This window comes from Pezoporus wallicus, unplaced genomic scaffold (genome assembly GCF_028554395.1).
Source record: "Pezoporus wallicus isolate ANWC-B61680 ecotype Strahan unplaced genomic scaffold, APGP_CSIRO_Pwel_v1 contig_5231, whole genome shotgun sequence".
Taxonomy (NCBI): Eukaryota; Metazoa; Chordata; class Aves; order Psittaciformes; family Psittacidae; genus Pezoporus; species Pezoporus wallicus.
In genome coordinates this window covers 1,799,305-1,825,404 of record NW_026635973.1, presented here as the reverse complement: position 1 = coordinate 1,825,404, position 26,100 = coordinate 1,799,305, and the positions used below count along the sequence as shown (strand labels likewise).

Genomic DNA, 26,100 nt, shown 5'->3' with positions numbered 1-26,100 from the left:
CGGCGCCAGCGGCCTGGGGCGGTCCCAGCCGCCGTGATGGCGACCGCGATGTTTCCTCCCGCCGTCCCTTCCCTTCCCTCCCCACTCGCACCCGTTATGGCTCCCCTCGCCGCCGCGAGAGGGCCAGGCCTCCCCGCTCGTCGCCTCACCGGAGCGGGCGACCGGCACGCCACGGGCGAGAGGACCGCGCCATCGCGCGGCAGCCAATAGCGTGCGGCCACCCACGATTCAAACGGAGCGTCGTGGCCAATAGGCGCGGTTGGCGGGCGGGAAGAGGCGGGGCGAGGGGGCGGACCGTTGTGCCGCCGTAACCGTCGCTCAGGGTGGTTGTTCCCCTCGGCGGGCAGCGTCCGGCTGCCGCTGCTCCGCGGAAGCGCTTCCTGCCCTGCCCGGTGCGGGCGGGCGCCAGGTAAGGGGCCGGCGGCACCGGGGCAGGCCGGGGCCCCCCTTCCATCCGCGGCTTTCTCGGGGGGAACCGCTGCGGCCAATCGCCGCCGCAGCCTCTCTCCGCCCCCACGCGCGGGCGCCGGGCCGCGGCCTCGCTCGAGCCTCTCTCGCGGTGGGCGGGCGAGCCGCGCCCTCTCCCGCTGCCTGGCGTGTCCGCCGGGGACCCGGGGGTAGCGGGGTTTTGTCTCCCCGCTTTGTTCGGGACGCCCCCGTTCTCCTTTGTAGCGGCACCGCGGCGCAGGGTCTGGCGTGGGGAAGGCCGCGGCCTGCTGGTGAGGCAGGGGTGCGCCGTGGGAGAGGGGCGGCCCGGCCCGGCCTGGCCTGGACCTACGCGGCCCCTCCCTTCCCCCACGAGCGAGGCTCCGCGCCAGGCCCGGGTCGGGAGCGCGGGCGGGGCGGGGCTGGGAGCCGAGCCTCCCCCCTCTCTGCACGTGTGTCCTTTCCTGTCAACACCGCCGTGGCCCTGTGTGGGGAGTTCAGGTTCCTGGCGCGCCGCGTCCGCTTTCGGTGCTCCTGCTGAAAGGCCTTTTTAGAGGGGGAAAAATCTCTTTTGCCTGTCTGGGGATTGGCAGAGTTTTGTTTTATCTTAGGCTGCGTTTGTGCTGGTGGTTAGTGGTGAGGCTGATTCGGCTCTTCAGTCGAGCCAAGCTTGGAACAGTGGTAAATGCCTCCACCATTATAGCGATAGAGCTAGAAATGTGGAATGGTGATCCTGAAAAGGTCCTGCACAGCCCAGTCCCCTGGGGAATTCAGTGTTAATGACGAATACTGGTGAATTGAATATTAACTTTCTGTATAGGCAGCTGTGTCTTGTGAGCCTTGATTGCTAATGTTGCCTTTGGTTTACTGCATTTTTTTTTTCTTGCCTTTAGCTGGCTCTCTTCTTTGACGCACACAGGTTTATATCTACCAGTGGTGGGATGTCAGAATTGGAAAGTAGAATTACTGGATATTTATGAACTTAGCTCTTCCAGGAGGGGGAAACTTTAGTGTCTCTTTTTATTTCTTCTTAAAACTTGTGATGATATGGTGTGATCTTCTAGTGACTACGAGCTAGCAGTCTTTTTCTTCTTTCTTTCTTGACAGAAGTGAAATATCTTTCCACATACCTAGTGAGAGGGTCATTGAGAAAGACCAGAAATGGTTGTATGGGGCAATATGTTTCTCTTTCATGTTTCTCTGTAATTGTTCTGCTCTTGGTTGAGTCGGCAGTAACTTTTCTTCTTGACCAACTTTTAAGCTCCAGGGAGTTTTTAGTTAAATACATTGGCTTGGTATTGGATCCAAAATCCTTTTGAGCTGTTTCCTTAGATTTCTTAAAGGGAAGTCATAATGGTGCAGAAAACACAAATTTCAACTTGGGAGTAAGTGAATATACTTGTAATCAGGTGTCTGTACAGTACAGAGTTCATTGGTTGAAATAATTTTCTTTCGAGGTTGCTTGGATATATATGAAGAAGCCCTGTAAATTAAAAAGTTTGTGTATGGCAACTGAACATTGGGCTGATGCCAGCTGAGATCCAGAAAATTATCAGGGGTGTGTGTAGAGCTTGAAAGAAAGTAAATTAAAAATGAAATTAAAAATGTAATTAAAAAGGCACAGTTTAGAAAAGATCTTTATTATTCTTGATGCCAGTAATGGATTTTGTTATCTGAACAGATTAAGGCTGCCTTTAAAAGGTATAGCCTTTTGAAGTGGGATTTAGGGAATGAGGAATCCCTCACAGGAGGCACAGGGGTGCAGAACAAGGTGGTAATTCTTGGTAGGTTAAGAAGTGATATTTGTCTTTTTTAGTGTTTACTGATTGATGTCCTTATTAAAGTTCAAGAAAAAAAAATAATAGATCTTTCAACTAGTAAGATTGTTCAGTACTTTGAATCACATTCTAGCATTTCCACTTGCTTAAATTGATTTATTATTCTGGACTTTTGTATCATTGATATCTACCTCAGGCTGTCTTACATGACATGATTTAGCTTTGGGTCCTTCAGCTGTGCTTTGCAACTTCTTAAAACTTCCTTCAGCTCCTTTTGAGAACAAGATTGGAGGAAGGGGAGGTTTTTCTGCCTTCAAAAAGAATCATCAGGTTATCTTTGGGCTGATTTCACATTTGTGTGCAAAGGTCCTGGTTTTGAAGTTTGGCAGAGAATTGCATGTTCTCATCCCATGAAATTTTGAAGTGGCTGTTTTAAGTAAAAAACATGAGTTTACATGTCCCTAGTAACAACTTTGTGAAAAAGGGTTTCCCTTTTTGAAAAGGACTTAAACTTCAAAGATTCTGGTTTTCACCTCTTTGTCCCAGGATCTGGCAGCTTTGTCCTGATCAGGCTCTTGAGTTTACACATGATGCCTGAGGTGTTCCAGGTCAGGAGAAAGAAACGGTTAGCTGGAGTGTAGGATTGGAACTAGATGATCTTAAGGTCCTTTCCGAGCCTAACTATTCTGTGATTCTATAAGTACAACAGCAAAGAGGAAATGAAGTCAGATCAGGTTCTTGCATCTGCTGAAAGTGATGGCTGGACTTGGTGAAGGAGCGGTGTTTAAAACTATTTATGGGAGATGAGGAAGGAGCTGTGCAAGTAACTGGGGAAAGAGCATTAGTAGACATGGGTCTCCTAAAGAACTATCTTTTGGGTGAGAAAAATGGACAAGGAGACAGATGGGGATTGGGATCAGGTCTTGAGCCCAGAGATGGTGAAAAGGAACTTTTTTTTTATGTGAACAAGGGCAGAAAAGGCAGAAACCTCCCATGGGATTAAAGGGGGTGTGAAGAGCATGGAGAAGACTTTGAAATAAAAATATGAAGTTGTACGTCTTGGAGTCAGAAGAAACAAGGCTATGACTGACTGGGATAAAACAGAGGAGTGGGAATGCAGAAAATAAGAAACAGGTAGAAGATAGTTGAGCTGGAAGAGCTTGTGCCTGTGAGTATAAACTAGAACTCTTCATAACTTTTCTAACTGGCAAGTATCAGTGAAACAGAATGCTCCTTCAAATGTTATGCAGCAGAGGAGATGGCCAGATGTTTCTGTTTCAAAGCAATTAGAAATATTACTAGTAAAATCCACATGAGGGGATTTTGCCAAGGTTTCGGTTTCTCCTTTGACTTTGAGAGCTACACAGGTGCAAAATGAAACAGCAGCAGCAGCTTCAGGAAATGCCAGAGTGAAAGTTTATTGATGAAAAGCCTCACTCAGCCCCATCCCCCAGTGTGTTCTCAAGGTCTGGGATTGGATAGTAACAGTAGGTTTTTTTCTTGCCAAAGAATCTTGACTTTTCACTGCAGGTTAGTTAATGTGTAATGAATGAGCACCTAGTTAAATGTTTGGTTTCACCTGATTTTGTGGCTTCGTATTTATAGCAAGCAAGTTAAAATGCTTATTTGCTGGGTTGTTTGGTCTCATTCTCTTCCCTCTCCCTTCCCCTTTTCCTCTCCCGCCATGTTTCCCATTCAGATGGTGATAGTATGTAAATTAGTATGTATTTTACCTTAGTCTTTGAAGATAGCCTCACTTTGTGTTGAGACCTGAGTCACAGAAGTTCAGGCTATTCTTCTACAGATACCTGTTTTCAGAAGGCAATGACATATACCAAGGCACTTTTCAATGAGGTATACAGGACTTCTCTAAAGTTCTGTCTTCAAATGTGAAGATGCAGTTGTGGTTTTCCTATCAGCCTGGTATGGTGGACCAAGGGTGGTAGTTGCTTAAACCATGTTTTACTAATATCGGGTAAAACCTTATGATGCAGATAGGGGCATAGGATTTGGTTTCTCAGGATATTGTGTGATTGCTTTGGTGCTGTACTTTGGTTTACTACAGGCCTCTGCAAAAGGCATTACATGCTTTGTGCTGAATAGGTGGAAAAGAGAAAATATTCAACCCATAGAGGAGCCCAAAATCTGGTGTTATCCACCTTTTGAGTGTTTGACATAATAAATGGCAGAAAGTATGTAATGTGGCTGTGTGTATTGAATAGATTGGGTACTTCTTATCTTAACATTTAGAAATCATCACTTCAGTCATTCTTTTAGAACCACAGGAAAACAGGATTAGAGGATACTTAGATATCATCCCATTCACTTTTTCCCCTCTAGATTATGCGACTGCATTTGTAATTATGGTCAAATACACATTTTTGCCTACTTTTGATGGGCTCTGATGGAGGTTATATATCGCAGTTGAATACAGGTCTAGATGTACTATTAATACATTTGAACATTTCTTTCGTAACAGCTGAAGTTTAGCTGTCATATGTATTGGTTTACTTCTTTTCTAGGGATTCCTTTTGGAAAATGCCAAACCGGAGGTTTGCGGATGGCGAGGTGGTAATGGGCCGTTGGCCAGGAAGTGTCCTGTACTATGAAGTACAAGTGACTAGTTATGATGATGTTTCTCATCTTTATACTGTGAAGTACAAAGATGGGACTGAACTTGCATTGAAAGAAAGTGATATAAGAGTAAGTACACGTTTATGTAATTACCAATATTTATAACAGATAATTATATTGATTTTTTTGTGATGTAGGTAAAATACAACTTATAATTGGAGAGTCCCTTTGCAAGTTTTCATTAACTGTGTCTTCAGGGAATTGGTGCTAAATAACAGCTTTTTCCTACGTGACATTTAAACTAGAAGTCCAGAATGTTGACCCATGTTTAAAGAAGAGTGATTGTTTTCTTTACGATGAGCAAAAACAAGTGGGAAAAAAAACAAGTAAAATCCTTCAGGAGCTCTATAGGATGATTGTTGGTGAGAAATTGGTTTTGGGTAGTTTCTAAAGCAAATAATCAGAGGGTGGTACTCATTTGACCTTTTTCCACTTGCAAATAGCAAAATCCAAAACCAAATGCAAGCGTGTAGTCAAGGTTCAGTGTAAATATAAATAGCACATGCTCTTTAGGACCATACTTAAAACATCTGTGAACAGTTTGTACTGTTTAGGACCCCAAAAGTTTTGCCAACTGCTCTATTTGTGACAATTTGGTATCTTTGAGAAAGGGTCATGTCATATGTGTATCCTTTTCTCACTACGTATCTTCATTATTTCATTTTTTGTTACTAATAAAGGCCTTTACAACTTGGCATACAAGTTTCATTTCAGTTCAAAATGTGATAATGCAGGAGACAAAAAGCTATTTGAGTGTTTGCTGTAGCTGATTTTTAAGGCCCGTTCCAAAGTCTGCAGAAGTTCAAAACCAGCTTGTGTGTCTTTATGTGAGAGATAGTTTCACTTTTGGTGGCAGTGTACCTGCCCTGAAACTGGCCTTCTTTTGGAATAGATGGTTTCTGCCTCAAGGTAGACAACCATTTTCACTGCTCTAACTTGTTTACCTTCATTTTAGCAAACTCCAGCTGAGAAAATACCTTTCTTTGTTGTAAAAAGCATTTGTGCTTTATAGAAGCTGTGGCAAATTTACATGGGAAAATTAGCATTGTAGACTTCACAGAGAAATAAAACAATGCTTTTTGTGAAAACTCCTTAAGAAATTAGTTATCACTTCTAATTTAGTGATTTAGCTGACTTAGGGTTTATTTTAGTGTTGATTTGAGCTGTGTTGCCTTAAACAGATTGTTGCATCTTGATATGCCAAATGCATTAATCAATCAAAGTAACTGAAATGATAACAGTTTGTTGTGGTTTAAGTCCAGCCACGCAGTCTCTCTCTCACTCCCCACCCCTTCCTCCCTCCCCTCTCCCGGAGGGATGGGGAGGAGAATTGAAAGAATGTACCTCCCACAGGTTGAGATAAGCACAGTCCAGTAACTAAGGTATAACACAAATCACTGCTGCTACCACCAGTAATAATAAGGGAAATAACAAGGGAAGAGAATACAACTGCTCACCACCCGCCGACCGATACCCAGCCTGACCGAGCAGTGATCAAGCCCTTCTGGGTAACTGCCCCCAGTTCCACATCCTGGGCATGATGTGGTGTGGTATGGAATACCTCTTTGGTTAGTTTGGGTCAGATGTCCTGTCTCTGCTTCCTCCCGGCTTCTTGTGCCCCTCTGCCCTGGCAGAGCATGAGACTGAAAAGTCCTTGGTCAAAGTAAACATTACTTAGCAACAACTAAAAACATCAATTCATTTACTTGCGGAAAAGATTAAGAGGGTAGTACACTTAAGAGCTTAATGCTCATGCAGATGGCTTACATCCATATGCTGATTTCTGTAGCTTTAACAGAAATTGTCTGCAGTTGGAGTTGAGATAGGATTGTCTGGGCCTTACCAACAGAATGAGTATGCTGTAGTGGCTCTTTGTAACAGCCTTTGCACAGCATCAGTAAAGGAGATAAGGGACAGTTCTGTAGAGCTGTGTGCCAAAGTCCGTATCAGGAAAAAGAGCCAAGATTCTAAAACTGTTCTTTGAAACATCTAAGATAAGGTTTTGCTTTCTTCCCCTCTTTCTTCTAGTCCCAGTCATCATTCAAGCACAGGAAGAGCCAGTCTTCTTCAAGCTCTCCCTCCAGAAGAAGTTCTAGCAGATCTAGGTCTAGATCTCCTGGTCGGCCAGCAAAAGGCAGACGTCGTTCTTCTTCCCAAAGCAGAGAACCTAAAGATGACAAAAAGAAAACCATTTCAGAAACCAGCTTGGCTCCACTGGCATTGGTTTGTTTGTTTGTTTGTTTGTTCTTTAAGGGGGGCGGGATGTGTGTGTTGGATTTTTTTTTAAAACAAACTTTTGCTATTTGAAAGATTTATGTTATGCAAACTGGGTTTATTATTGTAAAAGCCAGCTGTAGGTAATACTGAAGTCATTGTCAGCATATGCCATATGTTCCCACTTCTGAAACAGGGCAAAAGAAGTTAGCCTCCTTTTAAGATGTATTGATCAATGCATAGTAAGTATTAGAATTTGAAATAAAATGAGTTCTGGTTTCATACACAGCTCATGTGAGGCTTCTGTGGGAGAATTACTGCAGAATTCAAGTGTAAAATATATAGATAGATAGATAGATAGATATATAGCCTTGCTGACTGATAATATTGCAGAACTGTTTTCATTATGAGAACTGCCCTGTAAGGATTTGGAAGTTTATCATATATTGCTATTATTTATTTTTTTTCAGTTGAAATTTATCGTGTTTGTTCTTGGCCTTTTTTGTGAAGGTTCTGGCGTTCTGTAAATGCTGAATAGCAGTGTTGATGTTTCTCTATTAAGACACATTTCTTCTGCCTCTTGTGCCCTTGAGAGATAGCTTCAAGGGGGATACTTGTCTGAGACACAGTCCCTTGAACTGTAAATGCCTTTTGTTGGCCTGCTGAAAATGGATATGTTTTAGTTAAGTTTCAAGTACCCTAGACCAGGCAATCTAAAATAAATAGATAGGTTTAATTTAGTAAATTGCTACTACCAAAACATTCTTTGACACTGAAACTCTTGTGGTTTTTGTTCTGCAGTGATCTCCTTTGGGTTGTGTGACCCAGTGCATAGCTTGTGGACCATATGCTTGTTTGAAGTAGTTTGAAGCCAGCGGGTACGCTTTACTTTGGACAAAAACGTTAAAATATCTTCGGTGGTTTTCTCCTGGCTTCTGATTAAAGAGTACAATTGATCAGTTGGTTGCTGTACAACTGGAATCACTTGGTCCTTTTCATCAAAGCTTAAGTTGAAAGAAAATGAGTCGTGTCTTCCAAGGGATAAGTAAGGCAGACACGTTAAAAGAATTTTTGTAAGACAGTTTGTTTCTCAGAAAAAGAACTTGATGGGAAAGCAAACTTTCAGTCCTGCAAAGCAGTGTCGTACATGGGACACTGAGATTGCCTCTGCTTTCCTAATGGCATTGTTAGTTATTTTGTATTTGGCAGTCCCTAATGATGAGTTAAAAATAACGTAGAAGCTGCATTCTGTCATAGTGTCACTGTTAATAAGGGGAAAGAAGAAAAATAAAATTAACCATTTTCTTTACTGAAATGATTTTTTCCTCCCTTGTTTGGGAGCTGAAACTGTCCATGCTGCAGATGTTGAAGCCACTTGTTCTCCTCTGGAGAAAACTGGAGTAGTGGCAGTAGAAAAATAACTAGATAGTTACTGTTCTTAATTATTCATTATATATTTCATGCAGCTGTTATTTTCAGAAAGCTAAAACTATGTTTTTTTCGTGTAACCAGAAACCAAGTGAGAACAACACAAGAAGGTACAATGGTGAACCCGAGAGTACAGAAAGAAATGACACATCCTTCGTAATCTCAGAGGTATGAACGTTGTATTTACCCTTAGTCTGGTGTCACATTCTAACAGCTCTCTTGGAAATCCTTAGAAAAGGGACATACATTCATCAAGGAGAAATAGAACACAATGTAAAACTTAGAGCTCAAGGAAGTTTACTGTTCAGTCAAGTGAGTTCAGGGGATGAAGTTGTCAGAGTACTGGATTTGCGTTTCTGTAAAACCCTCACTGATTACTTGTGTTCATTGCCATGCTTTTCCAGTATGAATATTTGGCCTTGGAAAGTGATTTATTAATTTATGTGGTTTTTTTCCTAAGCCAAGCCCGTTCTGATTGTTAGCTAATGCCCAGACTTAGAGTAGAAAGGAGAGGTGGAGGAGGGTGGAGATGGATGCCTCTACTGGAACTGCTGCTGATACACAGTCATGGCCTAACTGATCACAGTGAAACTGGTTTTAGCAGTCTCTTCATATAAATGTATAAACTTAAGTACTGTATAGGAGCAAGGTACATTTTATAGTGAATAATGTCCTCTTAAATATAAAATACTGGGGTACAATAGATAATACCACTGGGAATTTTTTTAGTGAATTCTTTTTATTCGTTAACAGCAAAAGTTGAAACCAGACCTGGAAATAGCGCGTGTGCTTGAACAGTACAGCTTGCGTCCAAGAAAAGAAGAAAAGAAAAAAGAAGAGATATATTCAGAGAAAAAGATTTTTGAGACAAAAAAAGTAATTGAGAAAGCATCATTAAAAACAATTGAGAAAGCACCATCAAAAACAAAGGAGCTAGAGTTTGGAGGAAGAATTGGTATGTGTGCAGATTGTCTTAAGAGTTGAAAACTAGTACTTTTCTGGTTTTTACTTACTGACCATGCAGTTGTGTCAAGAACTCTTTGTCCAGTGTTTGTACCCTGGATGCAGAATCTAGAGTCACTCACATGACAGTGCTTCAGGTAGTCTGTGCTGGTATTGGTGGCAGCCAGGAATCATTACTACACTTTGTTCTCTTGTGAAATACAGTGAAGATCTTGAGCCTTCCACTTGCACAGTGGGATTTAATTATTTCCAAATTAAACTTAAGAAGTAACTAGCAAAGTTCTTACAGTTGTGAAACTCAGCAGTGAAGTGCTTTTCATACAGTTTTATTGAACAGCTTTAAAGGGATGCAGTGGGCATGATCCTTTGGTTTGGTTGTGTGACCTCATATGGAAGTGAGAAGAATGACTCTGTGACCCATTACATGACTCGGGGGTTGCTGCAGTCTTGCTTCAGGAGTAGATAATGACAACCTCTTCTCTGTCACTAAAGTTAATACTGATATTTGTCATTGGGACTGAAACTGTTCTTAATTTTCTGTGTTTATCTTCTCATACTGCATGATGCTTATTTACAGGGACCTTCACGCTGATATTTTTCATGCCTGCTACTGTACTCTACTTGCTCTTGATGTGCAAACAAGATGACCCCAGTCTTATGAACTTCCCCCCTCCTCTCCCAGCACTTGAAAGTCTTTGGGAAGCAAGGGTGTTTGGTGTTTTTCTTCTGTGGTTTTTCCTTCAAGCTCTGTTCTACTTACTGCCAATTGGAAAGGTAAGCTGTTCAGTAGCAAAGAAGTTGGGTCTTTATGGATAATTAATTAGTGTGTTAGGCTGGAAGGTAGGGTATGTTCTTAATGCAGTGAATTTGAAAGCAGATGAATTAGTTTGCCATACTAAGCTAGAATATAGCTACTGCAGATTTCTGTAAGCTTAAAATAGCATGGTTTAGGAGTTTAGTGGCTGTGCATTTCAGTCTTACAGCAGAAAAGACACAAGGAGTTCAAATCGGAGCATGGGTAAAATCTGCCTGGTAGAAACCTGAAATTATTCTAGATTTCTGACTTTAAAATTGGCAAACTATTTGATACTTGGTTTCTTAGTGATATCCAATGTTTTGGAATGTAATCTTCTCTTACAGGAAGCTATTAATCTCTCTGGTCATATGTATATGAGGCAAATGCTCCATTTCCCTCATTTTGTGACTTGAGGGACACTGGCAGATTCTGAAAGAACACTACAATAAATAGATCATTTACTCATCGTGTTCTGTTGCTGTACATGTTTACAGTGATTGGAGCTCTGTTTTCTTGAGACTGGTTAGGAAGAGATTTTTTTTTTAATGTAAATGTTTCAAGTAAGAACTGTCACCCTTTTGCTATGCAGACTATGCTTTTGAGAGCAGTACCTGATTTGCAAATGTCTAGCTGATCGCCTTGATTAAATCTCTTTGTGGTGGAGATGTGCTTGATTAACCTCCCCTGCCAGTGTCCTCAGTACTTTATTGAAACACTGCTGTTTCATTCTTCCTAGGTTGTAGAAGGCGTGCCCCTTTCAAATGGAAGGAAACTGCAATACCGGATAAATGGTAAGCAGGTTGCATTGCTTCTTCTGACGGTTGATACCACTGGCTGATTTGCAATACTCTGTACCATAAAACACAAATGAGGAAAGATACATTCTGTGATCAAACTAGGTATGTCGAGAGGGTCCTGGATGTCTCCAATTTACAGACTAACAAGAAGTGTGCTGTAATTGATTTACTGTGTTCTTGCCTGGCAAAGAACAGTTCTAAGTCCTTATTCAGATCTGTTTTCACTTCTTATGAATAAGGCAGGTTTCTCCGCTAGGTTTATAGTACGGTTTCACATATTTCAGCAGTGCTGCTTTTTCAGGCTTAAACAGAAAAGTGTTCTTTGATGCCTTGCTGGTATTCCAGACTACCTATTTAATTGATTAGTCCTTTCAAGGACCCTGGTGGTAGTGAATCCAAATGTTATATTAAAAGGTTGAGGTGGGTTTTCTTATAGTAGACCATTGTGTCACACACCATTTTAAAGATGGTGTATGCCCTCATAGATGCAGAGTGAATTGCATCCTGTGGAGGTGAGTCATATTAAAGCTGCCTCATAACTTCGTTCATTTCGGACCTCTGTCTTTAGCAGGGGCATACTACCACAAGGTTTTTTTTCTCTGTATTCTGATAAAGGGAGGAAATAAGCTACGTGATCTGGGTGTTTTAAAAAAGAAAGGAAAAAGGGAAGAAAAGAGGTCATCATCTTGCTGCTTCAAAGGCTAATTCTCAGAGCAGCTTTGAAAGCCTTCTTGAGGAAACAAAGACAACTAGTGACAGGACCAGAGGCAATGGGCACAAAGAGGTTCCACGTGAACATCAGGAAACACTTTTTTTTTCCAGTGAGGGTGACTGAGCGCTGGCACAGGTTGCCCAGACAAGTTGTGACATCTCCATCCTTGGAGATACTTAAAAGCTGTGTGGACATGGTCCTGGGCTGCAGGTGACCCTCTGTGAGTAGGAGGGTTGGACTAAATTAAGTTCTGGAGATCCCTTCTAACCTCGACCATTGTGACCCTGTGAAAGGGTTTGTAGAAAGTACTTAGGTGAGGGCCATGTAAAACTGCCTGCTGGTATCTGGGCATCATACCATTCTGTGTGACTTAATACACTACAAAAGTTTAGTGCTCAAGTTTTTACTTGATTATTTATTTGAAACCTTTAATTACTATTATCGAGGTATGCATGAAGATAACCGTATTTTCTTCTTGAAGTTACCTACTGTCATTATCCAGTACTAGTATCAGCATCCATTTTCCCACTACAGTATGAAATGGGATCTTACCTTGTAAAACATGTGGTTGCACTCGGAGCGTCTCTGCATCTTACCTTCTTGATGAAGAGCACAGGAAATTACAGGGCTTAGATAGAATCTCTTTGGTATATTGCTGTACCCCAGAAATTCAAACCTGAAGAGCATGGGATGTGGAAGACACTATTGGATTATCAGCAAGTCTTGGGAGGCATACAAATGCGGGAATGCTGGACTGGGTAGGTTCTACTAGAATGATTATTTCAATTTGCACTAATATGTCTTTCGTTTACATCCTCTAGGGTTTTATGCTTTTGTTTTGACTGCTGCAGCTATTGGAACTTTATTATACTTCCAATTTGAACTTCATTATCTGTATGATCACTTCCTGCAGTTTGCAGTGTCAGCTGCAGCTTTTTCCACGGTGTTGAGCATTTATCTGTATATTCGGTCCCTGAAAGCACCCGAGGAAGAACTGGCCCCCGGTGGAAATTCTGGTGAGTTAGAAATATTTTGGATCATTTCGTTGCAATTATTTGCTACAGTTTCATTGTTATAAATGAAAGGCTTAGATTTAGGGCTGATTATTATATTACTGTTGATATCTACTTGCAGCTAATACAAAATGCATGTTGCATGTTTAATGGCAGGTTTTTGTTCACACTCGGATACTGTAAAATACTTAAGATTGTAGTTGGATCATCTCAAGTAGCTTACACGCAAATATTTTTGCTGCTCTAATCATTTAGAGATGAGAGGACAGCTCCTTTCTGTTTTCAGCATTTGGCTGAGGCTTGTCTAGTTTGCTTCATAGTGCCCCTGCCAGTGGGCCTTCAACAGCGGGGAATGGAGAGGAAAACCAAAAGCTGTAGATGTTTTGGCAGTGGGAAGTCGGGTACAGAACTTGAGGTTACGAAGCTTAATTTTGCTGTGCACTTGTTGGGTTTTAAAAGTACCCTTTAAAAAAATCTGAATGGAGTTTCCAAAAGAAATTTTGAATCAGTCCTGAGACTGTCTGGTTAGAAAGTATCAATTCTATGCAGCCGGTTTTGTAGGACAAGGATAGACTGGCATTAAATATTAAACAGACTACTTTTAAAAATGGTCATAGGGTGGCTAAGAAAGGGAGTTTATGGACAGACCGTTTAGTGCATTAAGATGAAGTGTTCAGAAGTCCTTAGTTCCTTCATCAGTGCAGCTTGTACATGCGTGAAGGGAAATAAGTGATCATAAATTGCTTTGTCTTTGAAAATGCAGTTCTAGTCTCTGTAAGTGGCATGGTAGCATTCTGTAACTGTTCTGTAAAGTGCTTGTTGTTCGTTAACTTGGTGCAGGGTATCTTGAAGTCCAGGTACTGGATATTCCTTCTTGTCCTTCTTGATGGCAGCTGTGACGTTCCTTTAGACATCGCAGCTAAAGGAATTCTTGCTCGCAGAGAAGAGTGCTTAAGTAGGAGGAAAAGTAGAATTACTCAATACCATGAGACCGCATTCATAGAAAATGTGATGTGAGGTTGAGGATAAGGCTGAAAAGAAAAAAGAAACAAGTGTCAAGGAGAAATAAGACTGCAATAACTTCTAAAGTGTTTACTCCTGGTAAATAAAATATATGGGCCTCTTAAAAATATAAACCGTGTGAGTTGTGCTTTGTGTTTTGCATATACTCTTACATTTTTCTTGCCAATCTAAAGGATTTTTATGTATGAGAGAACCGTAATATAAAGTAGGAACTTCTTTATGGGGAGGAGCATAGTGATATTGACAGATAAAAAGAAGAATGTTGCTAACAAGGACTGTGTTACCTGCAGGGTATTTTGTTTATGACTTTTTTACTGGACATGAATTAAACCCTCGTATTGGCAGTTTTGATCTCAAATACTTCTGTGAGCTGCGTCCAGGATTAATTGGCTGGGTGAGTCAGTAATCTTAGTTACTTTATTCACTTAAATATTAGACAAATGGGGCGTTTATATATAGATATATAATATATATTCTTATATATAAGAATAGATAAAATGTATTCTATATAAAATAGATAATACATGCTTATGTGTATAGTATATAAAATTATATAGAAAACTATATATAGAGATATATATAGAGATATATATAGAAAACTATATCATATATAAGTAAAATATAAAACATTTATATTAATGCAAATATGTATATTATGTTTGTATAAACAATTTTTCTGTATATACTTATATATTTTATCTATAACCTCTGAAATACATGTATATGAAATACATGTATATGTATTTCATATATAATACATATTTATAAATGTATATGCATATAAGTATATAATATGAAATATGTAATATATATAACAATATATGATATCTTTATATGTAGTCTACATATAAAATACAGATATATAGATATGTATAGATATATACACAGATGGATATCTATATATCTATAGTTATACAGATATCTAGACAGATATATTTATATTATATAACATGTATATCTATATACAGATAATATATCTGATAAAGTAATATTTTTTATGTAGATATATACTGTGATATAATTCTATAATTTAGAATGCATATATTCTAGTATAATATTAGATATAGAAATACGTATTTTTATATATTTAGCTATATAGATATCTATATAGAGATGTTTATTATCTATATAGGTAATATATGATATATATTGTCTATAGGTATGTAATATATACTTATTATATACTATATATAAGAAAATCATAGGTAGTATATATCTATAGACAATATTACCTATATATATTGTCTATAGGTATATATATTATCTATATATAGGTAATATTGTCTATAGATGAATACTACCTATGATTTTATTATATATAGTATATAATAAGTATATATTACATATAACTATATAATATATAGAGAGATACAGGTATTTCTATATCTCTATGGAGATATAAAAATGTATTTTATATTTTTATATATATCATATAAATATAAAAGACATGTAATGTAAAATATAAACCTATATATATCTATATCTCTATAGAGATATATATCCATATAGCTATATATAGATACATAATATGAAATATATTATTAAATATATTGAATTATATTTATATTATGTCTCTATATAGAGATGTATATATAATTTTATATTAGATCTATAATATATAATATACTTTATATAATAGAGGTCTGTAAAAATATATAAAAAATCTATAGAGATAGCATAGCTAAAAATCTATGTATAATATATATAATATAAAATGTAATATATACTATATAGCTCTATCTATAGATGGACCTATCTGTAAATATATGTATAGTACATCAAATTTGATATTTAGAATTTATTTTATATTTATCTGTAATCTCTATAGAGATGTATAGATGTATTTTGCCCAGGGAAGGCCAGGTTGGCCAGACCCTTGGGTGACATGATTTAGTGTCAGGTGTCCCTGCCTATGGCAGGGGGGTTAGAACTTGATGATCTTAAGGTCCCTTCCAACCCTAATTATTCTATGATTCTGTATCTATATCTCTCTATATATGTAATATATATTGTATATTTATGATATATAAATATACTTTATATTATTTATATATTAAAATTTATATATTTATATATTTATAAATAAAAATGTAGAAAAATATGTATTGATATTTAAGACATGTATTAATAGATGATATAGTTCATAACAATATGGAATATGTGCACATATCATATGTTTATATATATATTTATTTTATATAAAGAATATACATACACATATATACACACATAGATATGTATGTTTGGTATTAAGGAAACAATATGTATTCATAAACAGGAAAAAGTACTTAGAAACGTTTCATGTTGCCAGAGTTTTAATGACCATTTTTACGCAGTTTCGGAAAAATTCTACATTTTAGCTTCCTTGGTTGATGGGAAATGCAACTCCTTCTTAAAGTATTCATGTGTTGAGGTTATACAGCTGCAGAAATGTAGTTAGTTGCAAACTGTGGTTTGTGAAATAAGTTACTATGTTTTTATAACCTACACATAGGTCAAAACTATCTGTATTAATATGTCATTATTAATTAATAGTCCAAATTAATGGAAGTCGAACAGAAAAGACCACTGTCCTCTACACAGAAAACTTATAATAAAATGTTCTCTAAACTAGGTTGTTATAAACTTGGCAATGCTCTTGGCGGAGATGAAGATACACAATCAAAGCATGCCGTCTCTGTCAATGATACTTGTGAACAGCTTTCAGCTTCTGTATGTGGTGGATGCTCTTTGGAATGAGGTAAATGACAATCATCTTGAACTGCTGGCATTTCTAATTATAACGTTACATGAATGAAGTCCTGTACTTTCTAAATTCCTTCCTCCTTGTTTCTAGGAAGCCGTTTTGACTACAATGGATATTACCCATGATGGATTTGGATTCATGCTTGCATTCGGAGATCTGGTGTGGGTTCCATTTGTCTACAGTCTGCAGGCCTTCTATTTAGTTGGTCATCCTACTGCAATTTCTTGGCCTGTTGCTGCTGCAATCACAATTCTGAACAGTAAGTTATAGTAAACGTTTTTATTTTATTACGGTACTAATCATGTAGTACTGATTTTCTGGTTTTGAGTTGTAAGGTGAAGTTTTAGCTAAGATGCAGTGATCATATTTTCTGCATTACCATAGGTGGTAGAAGCATGTCTCTGGCTACAAAGAATGTAATAAGCTTTTATTAATGAAGTATAAATGAGACACGCAGTTGCTCTGTTGAGGGCCATCTTTAGGTGGATGTCATCTGGAGTTTCAGAAGTGACTCGGATGTTTTGGGTGAAGTGCCTTTTAGAGTCAGTTGGTGTGACTCTTCTGAAAAGGAAGTCAATACCGTGTTAGTTATGCTTTACTGAACCTAAAGTAAAAGAGGTTTTTGTTATTTAACCATTTGCATCACCCTTCCTAATTCCCATACTTACAGACTTATGTCAACAGAAAGCATCTTCTTTTATCTAGCAAGTGCTTTGAGAAACAATCTTGCACCTTTAGGAGATGTTAAATTTCCACCAATAGGGCATTGCAGTTTGTCACTTTATCTAAGTAGTAAACCTTAAGGAAAGCTTTCGTAAAAGTGTCAAAGAATTCAAACACCTGGAAAAAATATGAAGGTAATACAACTTAGTACGAGCACTGCTGAGAAATACAACCTCTTCTGCATTGTCAGGGTGTTTTTTCTTTATTTGCTTTATCTGAATTATGTTGTGATCATGTATTTTAATATTGTGAATAGTTGGTCAGTCTACATAGTAGGCACTGTAGCAAATACTGGGCTGCTAGTAGAGCTGTTGCAGCACATCACCTTATGTGAATTTCAAACCCAAGTTTACATTAATAAACTATAGGTCAGACATAAAAGTAGAAGTAAAAATAAAGGCTCTCCAAAATGTTAGGAATAATGTGCAAGAGCATATAGAACAGAGGTTTCCATTAGCATTCCTGTCTTGTTAGAGCGCTGAGAACCGGAGAATATCAGGTACCTTTCCTAAGGAAAAGGCTTCAGTGTAATGAGAGTGGCAGAGAGCATGCAAGAGCTTTTGCTGAAGAAAACTGGACAATACTGAAAATGCCAAATACTGTTTCTTTTCAGGTATTGGCTATTACATATTCCGTAGTGCAAACTCCCAGAAAAACAGTTTCCGAAGGAATCCAGCAGATCCCAAATTGGCCTGTGAGTGCATTTTGTATTTGTTCAGCTGCTACACAGCTCCTCTTTGTAGTGTTTAAACACACGTTTCAGTTGTGTTGACTACAATACTCTATTCACAGATCTGAAATCTATACCCACTGCAACTGGGAAAGGGCTTCTTGTCACAGGCTGGTGGGGTTTTGTTCGTCACCCGAACTATCTCGGTGATATCATCATGGCTCTGGCGTGGTCCCTCCCCTGTGGTAAGTTCCTGAAGCTAAGATGGAGTTTGTTAACAGTGCTGGTGTGTTTTAGCATCTGGCTGGGTTTGAAATGCAAAGTGATAATTATTTGAGATGCTAAAACCTGTAATGAATTGAATGATGAATTTCTCTGGTGTAAGCTTAATGCAACACCTCTTTTCCTTTACATTTTATCCTTTATATCTAACTGTAGATCTGACATCTCCCGCTATAGATTTGACTCTTCTGACACTTCATCATCAAGTAACAATGGAGCTTGCTAATAAGTTGTTCCTTACATTTTTTTAATGGCTTTGTTAAAGTGTTGTCATATCTGCTGGCTCATGTCTAGTCTTTCATCCACAAGTCAAGTAGTGCACTCTGAGCAAAGATAGAGTTACCATCTCCAGCCAAAATAGAGAACCTCGTGAGGCTTGTGTGGGGCAGCTCTGTGCTTGTAGGGGTTTACCTATTTCTCTGGTTTTGATAGCTAGGGAACTTAAAATATGTGACAACTTTGCATGTGTTAAGCTAGTAAATTCTGAGACTTAATTTTAAGGATTGTTTTCTGGGATTTTTGGTGGGTCATTCTCTGCATGTAGGTATGTCACATTTTGCACTATCCTGTGAGCTTTTGATGCTTTACAACTATAAGATGCTTCAGGCTATGACAAGTATGTCACCAGCTCAGCACATAGAATTATAGAACAGTTAGGGTTGGAAAGGACCTTAAGGACCTTAGTTCCAACCCCCTGCCATGGGCAGGGACACCTCACACTAAACCATGTCACCCAAGGCTCTGTCCAACCCGGCCTTGAACACTGCCAGGGATGGAGCATTCACAGCCTCCCTGGGCAACCCATTCCAGTGCCTCATCACCCTCACAGTAAAGAATTTCTTCCTTATATCCAATCTAAACTTCCCCTGTTTAAGTTTTAACCCGTTACCCCTTGTCCTGTCACTACAGTCCCTAATGAACAGTCCCTCCCCAGCATCCCTATAGCCCCCTTCAGATACTGGAAGGCTGCTATGAGGTCTCCACGCAGCCTTCTCTTCTCCAGGCTGAACAGCCCCAACTTTTTCAGCCTATCTTCATACAGGAGGTGCTCCTGTCCCCTGATCACCCTCATGGCCCTCGGGACTTGTTCCAACAGTTCCATGTCCATGTTAATAGCTAACATTTCCTTGCTGTGCCTAAAGAGACTTTCTCACTTTATTCTGCAGGTTTTACTCACATTTTACCATATTTCTACGTTATCTATTTCATCTGCTTGCTTGTTCATCGAGAAGCTCGTGACGAACATCACTGTAAGCAGAAATACGGCTTGGCGTGGGAAAGGTACTGTCAGCGTGTACCATACCGCATATTTCCTTACATCTACTAGAGCACTCTAGATGCCTGATTTGCAAATTCCTTCTAAAGTTAGTTTCTTTGCAAATAAAAATATACCTCTTACCTTTGCACTTGGTCTGTTTGTTATTTAGGCTTTTAAAAACAAACAAACAAAGGTGACCAAACAGTGGAGTGCATCAACAGCTATTTACAAGTAATCTTAAAATGTGAGTTGTGGGAACTGACTGTCTGTGACTTCAATTTTTACCAAAATTGTGAATTTTAGAAAGTCTTGGAGCCCTGATCTTTCAAGTTAAATTTTATCTAGAATCCTAAGTTTACATTTTTATTGCATTTAATTAAGCACTGTGATGTAAAGTATATTATTTTCTTAATACAATAAATATCAGAAATTCCATCCAGTTCATTTTTTACTGTTGCTTGTACCATCTAACTTCAGCTGTCTGACTTAGTTGCCTGAACTGAAGGAGCAGCAGGGTCTTTTGGTTGGTGGAGCTGGGAGCAGAGGATTTGACCCATGTGAGGGGCCTGTGCTATTGCCAGTGCTGCCCTGCAGCCACGGGCCAGAGTTGGCACAGCTCAGCTGGGTGCTTGTCCCCCTCCTGGCTTTTCATTAATGGGATTTTTTGGTCAGGGAGGCTCAGGTGACCCCTGTACCTGCAGGAGGGACAAAGGGATGGGATGGGAGTGGGAGGAGAAGTAAAAGGGCACAATCATCCCATCCCATCCCTGCATTCTTGAGGCAGTTTCAGACCAAGGGGGACTCCTGGCAGCACCCCTGACCCTAGAGAGAAGCCATGCTGCTGGCTCAGGCTCCTGAAGGTAGATGATACAAACACTTTGTTCCAGCTGTGGGCAGAGCTGTGGAAGCGAGTAGCAGACCCTACTCCTGCATCCAGTGGTGAGCACAGGGTAGCAAAAGGTGCAGGAAAGAACAAAATGACCACAGTTGGCTGCTTCTGATCTCTGTATATGTCTTAATGTACCATAGCGTTTACCATGTGTGTATAATAGAGCTTCCATGTTTTTGCTGTACAGTCTTTCTGGATTTGAAAAGGCGAAAGCTTTGGGGTTTTTTAGGAATAGGAGATACCAGTAACTAAACCCATTTCCAGTACTTTTTAAAAATATGCTCATTGAATAAAAAAGGTTTTGTAAATTAATGTATTAATTCTGAAACCAATTGAAGTGGTCACTGAAATATTTGTATTGAAAGAGATGCTATGAAAATGTAGGACATGCTCCTCAATCCAAAGTTGGGTTTTTTTTCCTTTTATTTTAATTTGGCATCGCTACCTCATATGTAGGTTTTGCCTTTTGTATTGTTGCGGATAGAGAAAATGGCTATTTTTTGCTATTGCTATTTAAAACAACATTTTTTTACATGAGCCTGTGGTTAAACTCAACCACTTCCTAATATATTTTTGTATATATTTGACTTTTTAACTAATGTATGTGTTCTAGTTACTACTAGCCGTGGTCTCTGGCTAACTGGCTGTAAATCGGATGCCTTCGCAGTATTGACTTCATAAGTAGAATAATTTCACTGAAATAAGTCTTGCATTAACTAACTTTTATTGTCATCACACTGAGAGCTTTTCACAGACCTCCAACAGAAGGTTGTATAGCACAAAGCGTCCAGAACAGCTTAGTAGAATCTTAACTCCAATGCATGTACTTGTATGCTTGCAGGAAGGTTCCTAAGAAGTGGGAATGTTGCTGTTACTCATCGATTATTTTCAGTTCTTTTAAAATGTTGATGTAATTAAAAACTATCACGTGATTTTTTTAAATAAAAGAACCCTCTATTTTGTACACAGGCATCTTCCTAAGGAGAATTGTACATTTGAAGTGTAAATAATGTAGCTTGGTTGTGACAGTTGCCTCCAAAAATCTGTAATGGTGGTGTTGTAAGGGAAATGTTTTAAGACAAGTACTTTGATTCCTGCTCTGAGATAGCAGTGCCTGTAACAAGAGTGAGGAGCTGTCACTCCTGTGCAGTAGCAGATTAAACTGGGATATGCTGCCCGGTGGATTGATGGGAAACAACGGATCAATCATCCAAATGCCCCAGCCTGCAGCTGGTGGTTCAAAGTGTACGGATGGGGGGGGGCAGTTGAACCCCTCACTCTGCAAAGCAAGAGGTGCTGCTGCCATCCCAGTTTTATCTGTTGCCACACAAGGCTGTTGAAATGTAACACGGAGCCCTTGTCTTTCAGAAACAGATTGTGAGCAGTGGTAACTTCCCTCTATTTACATGCTGAGTTTTATGTGAATTTGATTTTGAAGTAATTGTTTTTACTACAAACAAGTCTATAAACTGAAATAAAGCTTTTGCTTAAAATTTAGTGCCTTTTTTTTATTCCAGTTTGTGGTGGGGTATAAAAAAGAGATTTACCTGATGAAGTAAAGGTGTGTGTCTGCTGACATTCCTTCTGTATCTGTGGCTGTGGGCCGAATGTTACAAACGTTTGCTCGAAGCTTGTGGTGCTTCTCTTTGCCTGCCTGGGCGCTGATGAAAGGAGGGCTCCATTTAAAAGGTGTTCTCTGTTTTCTTCCTTTCCTTCTGCTTCTCTGTATGCAAAAGTTTATGGAGCCACCAACAGCTACTTTGCTCATCTCTCTGAACTGAAGAAAATCAAAGCACTAAGAAGTAGGTGGCATGGCAGGGGTAGGGAAAGCTGGCTCGGAACCTCAGTGGACAGCAACTTGTCATGTTAGGCAAAACTTACCTTTACCGGGAAAGATGATGGCTTCAGATGAATGAAAGTCTCATCACTGACCGTGTCTGAGAGCTTCCAGGGTCAGAGCTGGCACAGCAGGGCCCTTGCTTGTGTGACTCCTTGGCTCCATCCTTGCTCACGTGGTAGACTGATGCTGTCATCCCTGGAGGTGGTGGTGCCCTGGGTCTTGAGGCAAGGCTCATCCCTTGCCTCCTTTTGTTCCTCCATTAAAATTAGCTGTAAAAAGACAGAATGAGCACTTGGGTTTGCATGGTTTTGCACTGTATTTTTTCCCCACAGCTTCTCTTGGAAGTCAAAAATGAAACAATTTCATGTAGTTGTGGGATAGAGCTGTAGGTACCACACAGGAAATCAATTTTGTGCTGATCTGACCTAATGCAAACAAGACTGTAGGAAATACAACATAACTAAATGACCACTCATGGTAGTTTTGCCTCAGAAGGTTATTTACCAGAGGTAATGCTACACGTTTGTGTAAATTACATTTACAATGGCTCATTGAAACTCACCAGAAGCACAGTTCTTGCCTCATGTGGAGTGAAAGCTGTCCCAGGGAGGGTGTGAAACCTCTGCAGTGTGGGGTTGGAGAACACTGTGTATAACCAAACCCTCCAACACTGTTCTCTTATAGAAGTTCCCTAAAGTTAGAAGAAAATACTTAGTGCTTTTCTGTTTGTAGTATTTCAGAAAAGCAAAGCACTGCCTTTGGTTTGGTTTGGGTTTTTTCTGAGGCGTTTAAAACATCAGTTCTACCTGTTGTAGAACTACTGTAAACACAACCAGTGGTGCGGAATACCAGGAGGAAAACAGGTCCTGCCCATCATGAGAGCAGGGATGAGGTTGCTGAAGGGGATTGGTACTCCAGCCGCTTATTTGTGTGTGTGGTTGTCATTCACACCATCCCTCTTTCTCCTCAGAAGCCTCCCTAGTGCCACTGAAGCCAGATGTTACAAGTCATTTTGCACTGCAATTGAAAATGGGGAATTCTGAGCCAGTAATACTGCCCTTGTGAAATACTTCTTGTGGAATACGCAGGTGCCAGGAGAGTTTCAGTCAGTCCATGCAACAGCAGTGAGGAATGTCTGCAGATGTGCAGGAGAAACATTTAACAGAGACCCCAAGGGTGAAACTTACATTTAAACTGATTTGTGTATCTGCAATGCCTTGGTTTGCTCTACACAAGCAAGTATTCCTGTGACCAGCCTGGCTCCTGATTCCAAGATTCGAATGTGCAGACACAAGCTTGTCCACTCTTCCAGGACCAGCTTCCCAGGACTCTTCCTTACGGTGCTTGTATTCCCTCTTGGAGCCATGTATTGCCAGGTTTAGCCAGCCTCACCAAGGACCTTACTGCTTCTGTATTTCAAACTGCAGAAACTTCCCAATGTTAACATCAACTGCCCAGAAAGAGAATCCATCTAAAGCTTACAATCGGATGAAATGAATTCCCGTGAAGAGTATTGTAATACCTGGTGCATCCTTAGGAATATAAGTGGGAATTAATGAACCGGGAAAGGGGAGAAAAAGAGAAAAGAACCTCAAAGCCACATTAAAATTCCAACCATTCGCTTTTGGCAACGCAGCTTTAAAAAGCCCTGCACTGTAACTATTAATAGAAAAGCCTTTCTACTGGTGAGACAAATGATGCTCACGCAAAGCTGTTCGAATGGAATGGTGTAAAGGACCAAAGCAGAACTATTTCATGCTCTTCTCTACTCGTGATGTTACAGTCTTGCCAGGACTCCTCTGCAAGCAAACCGATGCTATAGACAAAAGACACTGGGACCATATGGCGATTCCTGTATGTTTTTATATCTGTTTGTCACAGCCTTCAGGGAACGGAACTTGGCCAGACTCAAAATTCTCAATTCCTACCAAAATAAATGGGAGTTCAAAGTCCTTAACAGCCAAGGAGGCTGTGTCTGTGGAAGTGAGATCTGGCAGCGATCACAAAGGGAGCTGTACCTGAGCGCACGCTGCAACAGTTCTTGTTCCTACAGGGCCGATGGCTTCATCAGTCATGGTGTTCATTTAATGAGGGTTCACAGTGTTCTGCAGCTTCCACACTGTCTGCTGTCCCCTGCTTCAGGAAAAAAAAAATCAAACCTTTTTGGTAAGGAAAACACTTCCTCGAGAGAATTTCAGGGAAATATGACAGAGTTACCCAGTATCTGCCAGCCCCAAAGTGAGCCCGAAGTATCACTGTGACCAGACCTCTTGCATGGCCACACACACACACACACACACACACACACACACACACATATATATGTATATGGGGAGAGGAGAGTTCTCAGTTCAAACTGGTATGGCTGCAAAACTAGAGGTTTGTATATGCTCATGGTTCTTTAGCCGTGAAACAACCACAGACATAAAAAAGGTTTATTCTGATTTCTACGAGCAAGCCACAGAGTTCTGTACAGGAATTAGATTTTGATGTGAAATAATACAAGATGATACTAAAGAAGATACTAAGTAAAAGCAGCAATATATTTTCAACTACCATTGATTTTTGTTCTATTAAAAGTTCAAGGACAAGTAACTTACCCTGCATTTCTGCAATCAGAAGTGTTGCTTCTGTGTTTGGTTAAACTGTTATGAAAACAACCCCTACAAAGAAAATCAATTGCAGTGTGCATTTCACAGTTGTGTTCTAAGTTTGCTGTTAGAAATGAGAGCCCAGAATCCTCTCACTGTTCCCGACTGGCTTTATTACTGAGTAACAGCTGCTGCTGGGATGAAAACAGATTCGGTGATCGTGGATAACTGGCAAAACTTCCCCTCCGTCAGCTCAGAGGATGGCAGGATCAACTGCACACGTGCAGCGCGGCCTGCAGAGGTAACGGGGTGCTTACCTACTGCAGTAAGCCAGAGCTCTAAATAATTGTGTGTGCTCCTGCTCTTGTGAAATGAGAGATACAATTTGCAATTTACACAGGCTCAGCTACTTCCACCTAACAAATGCACTTAAAAAGCATTTGGGATAACCCTGACTTCAGAGCCATGGCTGTGATTAAATAAAAGACAGGGATTTGGGTGCTTTAAGAAACAAACAGACATTGAACTTGTGGCACCGGAGGTATTTGTATTCTGTGGTTAGCTGCAGTCAGCTTTCATAGAATAGAATCACAGAATCAGGTAGGTTGGAAAAGACCTTTAGGATCATAAAGTACAACCGTTACCCCAGCATTGCTAAATCCAACACTGGACCATGTCACTAAGGGTCTCACCTACATAGTTATTGAACACTTCCAGGGATGGTGGCTCCACCACTGCCCTGGGCAGCCTGTTCCAAGGTCTAACCACCCTTACAGAGAAGCCATAAGACATTTTTCCCAATAGCCAGTCTAAACTTCCCCTGGCACAAATAGTATCTTGAGTAGAACATACAACATCCAATCTCACCTTCCCTCTCGAGCACTCCTCCCTGCCACATAGTGTTGGCTTAAACAGACAGGCTTCCTGGGCAGAGATTTCTCTTTATAAAGATCAGACCCACCTGCTGCAGTACCACGGGGGCTCCAGACAATCTGTGTCACAGGGAAATGATGCTGGTTTGTCACCTCTTAAGCAGAGGCTTCGCTTCTGTTACTTTCTGGTGTCATGGGAGGGTACCTGGGATCTTCCAGTTGTGACTTAGTCCCAACTTCTTGTGCCAGTCAAATGGTTCTTCATTATCCTCAATGTGCCGCTGCAGGTTTCAACACGTGAGGTTAAGTTTTGGAATAGAGAGCAATTTAAGAAAGAGCAAGAATAAACCCCATGTAGTTGAGTTTTCATTTAGGTGTGCTTTAGATTTAAATGTAAGTGACACTGTTAGATGCACTGGAACGTGCTATAATGAATACTTACATT

The 26,100-nt window shown here is 40.0% G+C and overlaps 1 protein-coding gene across 1 annotated transcript; it reads left to right on the top strand.

Moving 5' to 3' along the window:
* Positions 1–277: 277 nt before the first annotated feature.
* On the top strand, positions 278–21,849 carry LBR (lamin B receptor). Its single transcript, XM_057398823.1, has 14 exons — positions 278–409; positions 4,727–4,907; positions 6,867–7,061; positions 8,565–8,648; positions 9,234–9,435; positions 10,021–10,217; positions 10,976–11,030; positions 12,570–12,764; positions 14,075–14,178; positions 16,399–16,524; positions 16,621–16,789; positions 17,867–17,947; positions 18,046–18,168; positions 19,372–21,849. The coding sequence occupies exons 2-14, from the start codon at positions 4,743–4,745 to the stop codon at positions 19,530–19,532; spliced, it is 1,857 nt and encodes a 618-aa protein (XP_057254806.1). The 5' UTR covers positions 278–409; positions 4,727–4,742; the 3' UTR covers positions 19,533–21,849.
* The last annotated feature ends 4,251 nt before the right edge of the window (positions 21,850–26,100 follow it).

Bases quoted from the DNA above. Each gene is read 5' to 3' on its own strand.
- LBR (XM_057398823.1), top strand. From the start codon at position 4,743: ATGCCAAACCGGAGGTTTGCGGATGGCGAGGTGGTAATGGGCCGTTGG. The intron at 8,649-9,233 runs GTATGAACGTTG...ATTCGTTAACAG, and splicing joins CATCCTTCGTAATCTCAGAG to CAAAAGTTGAAACCAGACCT. The intron at 10,218-10,975 runs GTAAGCTGTTCA...CATTCTTCCTAG, and splicing joins ACTTACTGCCAATTGGAAAG to GTTGTAGAAGGCGTGCCCCT.